Below are 8,600 nucleotides of genomic sequence, written 5' to 3' on the forward strand. Positions count from 1 at the left end.
AGTATGGGTGATAAATAAATGGGCTGGTCACTAGGGCAGCTGTAGCCCAGACACTGATGAAATGGAAGTGGTACCTTTAAGAAAGAGGGGGTATTGCAGCTGGGGATATCAGAGACATTTCAAAATAGTTGGCAGGGCTTGTCACTTTTACCAGCACCCAGCCAGACTAAGAAGTTCCTATGCCTCATCCCCCATTCAAGAGGCTCAACCCTTTGAGTCTCTGTCAGAAGACATGAAAGAGTCAGCATGGTTCTCTGATGGTCCAGCCATAGTCACCTTGTCTGGACATCAATGGAAAGCAGCAGCCTACAACCCCAGTATAGACACAGTCCTGCAGGAGACCAGAATTGGAGGGTCCAGTCAGTATGCAGAGTTGAAAGCTGTAGTAATGACTCATCAGGAGGATCCTTCTGCCCATGTCTCTGTCTACACTGACAGGTGGGTGGACTTTAAAGGACTGACAACATGGATTCCCACATGGAAGTACAATGAGTGGATGATTCATAGAAAGGTGGTGTGGGGAGGCAAGGAAGTCTGGGAGCACATCTGGAAGGAAGCCTACTCCTGCACCATAAACGTAGGACATGTTGATGCACATATGCCCCTGGTCCCAGACTTTGCGAACTATAACAGAGTGGCAGATGAAATTGCCAAGGTGAACGCAGTTGTGCTAATTGATCCTGTCTTGATGAACTTGGCCAACTAGGCCGACATGCAATCTGGATATTTGGGTCAGAAAACAATATATGACTGGGCACAGCAGAGAGGATTGCCTATATCCCTGGGCACGATCAAGACTGTCATAGGGAACTGTACAGTGTGTGGAGAAGTCCAACAATGGCCATTGCAAAAGTACTCCACCGGGTAGCTTAAGGGGGAAAAGAGGCCTTGCAGAGATTTGGCAGATTGACTTATCCATCCCCTGCCCTGGGGAAACAATGGACTGAAATACTGTTGCACTGCCATCCTTGCAAATGTGCAGATCAAGCTGCAACACCTCAGCTGCTCCAGAAACGTATTGTTGCTTATAGCTGTCCCAAACACAGGGGTATACCAAGGGGTTGGCGAGGCTGATGCAGCTGTGCAGACCGAGGGGGGGGGGGGGGGGGCGCAAATCAAAATCCTGAACCGCACCGGTTTGTATGTCACTTCTGTGAATTTAACTGCTGTGTCCCTTGCGAATGCAATCCGGCTGCCATGTTGCGCTCTGTGATTGGGCAAATGTGGTGGTCATTGGTCATGTGCTGCGGGGATGGCCAGTCCTTGAACGTGGATGGCGCATTCATGAAGGCTGCTCTGCCTCCTGGAGTCCCGCCCAGGCCGTGCTTCTGTAAGCCAAGCCACCGCTTCTTCCTCCTGAGTCCTGCCTGTGCCGGATATGGAAGTAGGACTTCATTTGGCACTGGGATTCTGAAATCATTCCCTGTCAGTATTGTGGCCGGTGAGTGTGTGAGAGCCTGTGAGGGGTTGGTGCTGGCTGCATTCAAGGCAATATGGTGAGTTGGTGCTGACTGCATTCATAGCAATATGGTGGGTTGGTGCTGACTGCATTCATGGCAATACGGTGGGTTGGTGCTGCCTGCATTCATGGCAATACGGTGGGTTGGTGCTGGCTGCATTTATGGCAATACGGTGGGTTGGTGCTGACTGCATTCATAGCAATACGGTGGGTTTGTACTGGCTGCATTCATGGCAATATAGTGTTGGGTGCTGCATTCATGGCAATACGGTGCTAGGTGCTGCATTCATTACAATACGGTGCTGGCAACATTCATGGCAATACGGTGCTGGGTGCTGCATTCATGGCAATATGGTGCTGGCTACATTCATGGCAATACAGTGCTGGGTGCTGCATTCATGGCAATACGGTGCTGCATTCATGGCAATACGGTGCTAGGTGCTGCATTCATGGCAATACGGTGCTGGATTCATGGAAATATGGTGCTGGCTACATTCATGGCAATATTGTGGGTGCTGCATTCATGGCAATACAGTGGATGCTACATTCATGGCAATACTGTGAGTGCTGGATTCATGGCAATATGGTGGGTGCTGGATTCATGGCAATATGGTGGTTGCTGCATTCATGGCAATACGGTGCTGCATTCATGGCAATATGGTCCTGGGTGCTGCATTCATGGCAACACAGTGCTGGATGCTGCATTCATGGCAATACGGTGCTGCATTCATGGCAATACGGTGCTCGGTGCTGCATTTATTGCTATACTGTGGATGTTGCATTCATGGCAATACGGTGGGTACTGCATTCATGGCAATGGAGTGGGTGCTGCATTTATGGCAATGGAGCGGGTGCTTCATTCATGGCAATACAGTGGGTGCTGCATTCATAGCAATACGGTGGATGTTGTATTCATGGCAATACGGTGGGTGCTGCATTTATGGCAATGGAGTGGGTACTGCATTTATAGCAATGGAGTGGGTGCTGCATGCATGGCAATACAGTGGGTGCTGCATTCATGGCAATACCGTGGGTGCTGCATTCATGGCAATATGGTGGGATGTATGCAGACAATTAAAAATGAAAGGTAATAGATGTATAAAAACAAACAACCGAAAGTGTAAGGCCGCGTACACACGCGGGGACTGTTCGCCCAACTTTGTCCGTCAAACAGTTTCGGCAAACAGTCCGCTCAAAATTAGCATGGACGGACATGGCCACACACGACGGACGAACAGTTTGCTGAAACCGTGCGCGATGACGTGAACGGCACGTACGACGGGACGAAAAATGCGACGTCCTATACACTGCATTATAACTTTCGCCGTGAAAATCCTTTCTGAGCATGTGCGCAACTTTGTTTGACGAACAAGCCTACACACGCGGGGACTGTCCGCTGAAACAAGGTTTCAGCGGACAGTTTTTCGGAATTTCCGAAAAACCTTGTTCAGCGGACTGTTCGCTGAAACTGTCCGCTGAAAGCCCACACACAAGCGGACTGTCCGCTGAAACTTGGTTTCAGCGGACAGTTTCAGCGAACAGTCTCCGCGTGTGTACGCGGCCTAACTGTTTAATGAAGGGGGTGATGGGGGGCGCCGATACAAATTCTCACCAAGGGCACCTCTGCCCAAATGAGAAAAAGTGATAACAGTTCACACTTCACTGGATCAACAGTACAACAGCGGGCCAAAGATTCTCTAGTGTACTGTACAACCCATACCATCCACAGGCTGATCCACATCCCATACCATCCACAGGTTTGATTGAAAGATACAACAGGCTAATGAAGGACCAGATATGCAAGCTTACATCCACACATACACTAAGGGAGCTGGATCAGGTTCTTATACAGGCAGTCATGTTGTTAAATTCTAGGTCAATAGCCAAGAGCTCACCATATGAGAGGATGGTGAGGACTGCGGCACAGATTCTACAGCTGGTGTGCAGAGTTCAGTATTTAGTAAGGTTCCTGAAAGAGCAGGGCTTAACAGGTACCAAGTTACTGCTTCCTATGACATAGAATCCAAGAGTGACATATGTAGCTGAAGCCTATCTAGGAATGAGAGGCAATCTGGTAGAAAGGTTTAAAGTTAAATTTGCATTGGCAGATGAGCTTCAGGACAGTGGCTGTGACTTCTCAGCAAGAGTGGAAAGTGAGGCTTTATAACATCAAGCCTTCCAAAATAATCAGCAGTGATCTTCTGGAAAATAACAGTATATTTCCTCTCCTCCCTATCAATGTTCTTTGGCAGGGCTAGAAATGGATACAGGCCGGCGGCGAAGTGTTAGTCAGACATCCAACATAGGCAAGAAACTAGAGGAGAGATTGTAGCTGAATCGCGGGGGTATATTGTTTATGTATTATTAGAAGGAACAGATAATCCTCTTTATTTTCTACTCCACAGGCTGTTTCCGATTTGAGCCATAGGAAGACCAGAGAAAAGTGGTTTCATGATGGACAGAATTATGGAAGACCACAAGGCCTTTGATATGTTACAAGCCTGCACTTGACTTTCTAAAGAATTTTTGCAAAAGTCTGAAACACCTTCTCATGCCGTGTACACATGTCCGGTTTTCCCGTCAGAATAAACTCTGAAGGTTCTTCTGTCAGAATTCAGGCGGAATTCTGCAGAAACTGACTTGCGTACACATGATCACACCAAAGTCCGACCGTCAAGAATGCGGTGACGTACAACACGTACGATGGGACTAGAAAAATGAAGTTCAATACCCAGTGTGCCATCCTTTGAGCTACTTCTGCTAATCTTGTGCTAGTAGAAGTTTGGTTAGAGACTATTTGCGCTTTTCAGACTCTTGCTTTTCAGATCATTTGAACTGCTGTTCAGTTTGTGATTGTGGGGTTGTAGCTGTTCTTCAGTGTGTGCAGTCAGCTTGTATCTGTTTTTTAGTGTGTTCTTGTCCGTTTGTTGCTGATTTTCAGCTCGCTCTTCACCTTGCTGTTCTTCAGTGCGTTCTGGTAAGTTCGTTCTGACCAGCCGACCGTTTTTAAACCATGTTGCAGTTACGTACTCGTCATACAGTTTGTGATGTGTAGGGACTTGGTGCTGGGGTTCATACTTTGGCCCAAGCCCAGTCCATGAACAGGGCGAGGAGTTCATGGACCAAGAATTGCCTACTCCAGCATGACCAATTCTCTCATATGCCTCTGCTGAGTGAGATCCAGGAGAATAACCCTGATGATTTCAGGAATTTTCTCCGGAAGACAGACCACGTTTTTCACTGTCTGTTGGCTTTGCTCATCCCTTATATTATGAAGCAGGACACCTGCATGCGGTAAGCCATCACTCCGGAGCAGAGGCTCACCGCCACCTTGCGGTACTTGGCGACTCGGAGAAGTCTACAGGACCTCAAGTTCTCTACAGTCATCTCCCCCCCAGACTCTGGGGATCATTATTCCAGAGATATGATCTGCCATCATTCAGGTCCTGCAGAAGGACTATATTAGGGTAAGCTTTCTCCTTTAACATCACATTATATGTATTTAATGTTTGCTAACATATTATATTTATTTCATTGTTCCCTAATTACCATGATTGGAATATGCTGTGAATGTCCCCCCTTTATCCTCATGCATGCTGTAAGCTTTTAGTGCTCCTTTTTTGGCCTACATACATATTACCTTCATTAACCTCCCCAGCATGCTATCCTGGGCCCATATACACCTAAAGCCTAGTCCCTTAACAATGTATTTTGTCAGTACCATTGTAGTGCTTTACCCAAAACACCACCTAAAATGATAAAAATGTTATGTGTGTCCTTAAATTCAGGCAGAGTCCCAGAGGCTTTTTTTTGGGTCCCAAACTCAGCTCAAACCCCTCCCCCTACATTTTTTACAAGGGGCCAACAGAGGGGGCAAGGAATCTGATAAGTGGACCTTAGATTTTTGCCTGGAAATACTCCATAAAATAAATGTTATACTGGTGTTGTCCAAGAATGTTTGTGTCTAATCTGCTTGCAATGTTATGTGCAAAAGTACTTATATATATAATTTTTTTTTTTTCTGTTTTGACTCCACAGTTTCCTTTAACGCCACAGGAGTGGCAGACTGTGGCATCCCATTTTGCCGACCGTTGGGACTGTGGAGGGGCGATAGATGGGAAGCAAGTCCACATCGTGCCACCACCCCATTTGGGGTCTTACTAATATAACTATAAGGGCTTTAATAGTATAGTGTTAAAGTGGTTGTAAACCCTTACAAACCACTTTGACCTACAGGTAAGCCTAGATTAAGGCCTCTTTCACACTAACGTCCCGTTCAGGCCCGCCTGTCAGTTTTTCAGGCGGACCTGAACGGGTGCTCCATAGAGCTCTATGGAGCGTCGGATGTCAGCGGTGACATGTCCGCTGACATCCGACCCGCTCCGATCCGAAAAAGTGTGACGGAGGAAAAAGCTATTTTTCCATCCGTCTGCGGATCGGATCGGGTGACGACGGGCACTGCGGTCCGTCATCATCCGATCTCCCATAGGGGAGAGCGGCGCTGTGACAGGTCCGTCCCTGCGCAGTGTGCAGAGACAGACCTGTCATCTTCCTGCTCAGCGGGGATCGGCGGAGTGATCCCCGCTGAGCAAACGGATATCCACGGGGCGGATCAGAACTGATCCGCCCCGTGTGAAAGGACCCTAAGGCTTACCTGTAGGTCCAAGAAATATCTCCTAAACCTACACGGTTTAGGAGATATTTGCCAAAAGAGAGGCACCACTCTCTACGGCACATGCGCCGTAGACAGCAGCGCGCAGGAGCACTGAGCGCGGCACTGTTAACGGCGATATGCCGCGAGTGGCGGCTCCCGTGCACATGCGTGGGAGTGACGTCATCGCTGCTCCATCGAATGACAGCACCGGAGCAGCGAGACCCACCAAGAAGATGGACGCTCCGTACCCAAGGGGACAGTGGTGACTTCGCTGGCTCATGTGTCAGGTAAGTGACACATAATGGACTACTATGTGATGCATAGTAGTCCATTATGTTTTACCTTTGCAGGGAATCAAAGAGGAAGTAAATCCATCAGGGTTTACTTCCTCTTTAATGGCGGTGGTGTCAGCACAATTTGAGTTTCTCTATGTGGACGTGGGGAAGAATGGCCCGGATGGAGGAGTCTTTGCCCAGACAGAGTTTTACCAACGTCTTCAAACTGAGTAATCATGAGTACACCAAAAAAAACAATATATTTTGTTCAGTGGATAAACATACAGCAATGTCAATTAACCACTAATAACACAAATCACATATTACAGGTGATTTAAGTATTAAGTACATTAAGTAGATAAAACATACAGTTGGCATAAAAACATGGCATATAATAGCTCTATGCATTTTGTGGATTCATCCACTCTTCAGGAGCATGCACGTGGAAAACTGAATGCTGTAGTATAATAGTAACAAGAATATCTGTAAGGTCTGACCCTGTCACGAAAGGAGATTAAAATAAAATAAATACATTTGAGGTAATCTTTCCTAGGATAAACCCCCCCAAAACCACTCTCAAAAGTACTTACATTGTCTGTGTCTATGCGGTAGAAATATGCCAACATGAATCAGAAAACCCCTAGGGGTATCACTGGTGGGAGCTGAGGTGGTAATGACAGACCAGGACTCAACAAAGATGGTTTCCAAGGAAAGAAATTCCAAAAGATAATGGTCAAAAATGACCATGAGTGCTGGGAACAAAAGCGAGATTATAAAATAGATTGGAAACTCATATTATGAGGTACAATGGGTCATATGTCCAAACTTGTTAAAGGAAACGTCTCCAAACGGGTGGCCTGGCATTGCCACCTTATGCAGACAACGTGGAAGGACTCCCATTCATCTTTATTGCTGATGAAGCATTCGGTCTGGGCAAGAACCTGATGAGGCCATTCCCCCAAAGGACCCTCACCCTGGAGAGGAGGGTTTTTAAATACCGGCTGGCCAGAGCGAGAAGAGTCGCTGAGAATACCTTTGAGATAATGGCCAGCTGGTTCCACCTGTTTCTGACAGCAATCCATATGGCACAGTACAAAATCAAATCATCTTATCCTGCTGCATATTGCACAATTTTTAACTGAAAAATTACCAAAATTATATTGCCTCAGTTGGGCTGAGGAGGGACTTCCTGAGAATCCCCTGAGGGGCCTGGATACTGGCCTTCCTGGTTTGGCACCCAAGAGCACCCATGAAGTTCGGCAGAAATATTTAAATTATTTTATGGGTAGGGGGGGCCATTGCTATGCCAGACAATGTGTAAATATTTTTTTATTTAAAAAAAAATCTGATAAAATCTTGAGTTTTCTTTATTGCTTGTGTTTGTTTTTGGCTGTCTCCTAGGTTCTCCTAGTGCACTAGTGCCAAGTGGATTTTCCTTTAGTAACTAAGCCCCATTGTCACTGTAAACACAAAATTACTTCAAAAACTGGTATTGAGCATTGAAAGAAGAAGACACGCATTGTTGATTCTCAAAATTTTTACTCTGTGCACATTCACACGTGCATTAGAATTTTTTTCAGAAAAATATTAAAAATATTAAAAAATATAAAAACTGAAGGCAATATCAGACATTATAGTGTCAAAAATGTCTTGATATTGCCTTCATCAGATGGGGTGATGTCACCCCTGTAAAAGGCAAATTTTGAAGATGCACACAATTTTGGGAGTCAAAATGGATCTTTTGCTCCTGATCCCATGCCTAATGTCAACATGTGCTAGCTCCCATCATGGGGGGATCAATGGACATGTTTTGGGGGTGCAACCCCTTCCTCTTGCTTACTAGATTTACTAGTAAGTGTTTGCACCCACAAAACCCGTATATTGATATCCCCTGATGGCAGATAGCACATGTTGACACACTGTGTGCATCTTCAAAATTCTTCAAAATTTGGCTTTTAAAATAAAAAAGGTGGCATTTGGAAGAAATTCAGATTCTACCTAACACATCAATCATGTTCTTCATTTGTTGTTCCATAACAATGAGTTTCTTCCTTATGCTGTCAATTTCACCATTCCACACCATGATGTCATTGACTAGCCTTTGTGCAGTTGCACTTGTGAAATTTTCAGCTTGCTCTTCAACAACCAGCACATCACCTAAAAATTTGAATAAAAACATGTATTTAGAAATATGCAGGCATACATATAGTAG

At 45.8% G+C, this 8,600-nt stretch overlaps 1 protein-coding gene across 1 annotated transcript; it reads left to right on the top strand.

Annotated features, from left to right (window-relative positions):
• Positions 1-232: 232 nt before the first annotated feature.
• On the top strand, positions 233-706 carry LOC143932954 (ribonuclease H-like). The gene has a single exon (XM_077455885.1). It carries the CDS (start codon positions 233-235, stop codon positions 704-706), a length of 474 nt encoding a protein of 157 aa, XP_077312011.1.
• The last annotated feature ends 7,894 nt before the right edge of the window (positions 707-8,600 follow it).

This window comes from Lithobates pipiens, unplaced genomic scaffold (assembly GCF_037356315.1).
Source record: "Lithobates pipiens isolate NorthernLeopardFrog02 unplaced genomic scaffold, aLitPip1_a1.2 Scaffold_27, whole genome shotgun sequence".
Classification (NCBI taxonomy): Eukaryota; Metazoa; Chordata; class Amphibia; order Anura; family Ranidae; genus Lithobates; species Lithobates pipiens.

Coding starts and splice junctions, on each gene's coding strand:
- LOC143932954 (XM_077455885.1), top strand. CDS start 233: ATGAAAGAGTCAGCATGGTTCTCTGATGGTCCAGCCATAGTCACCTTG.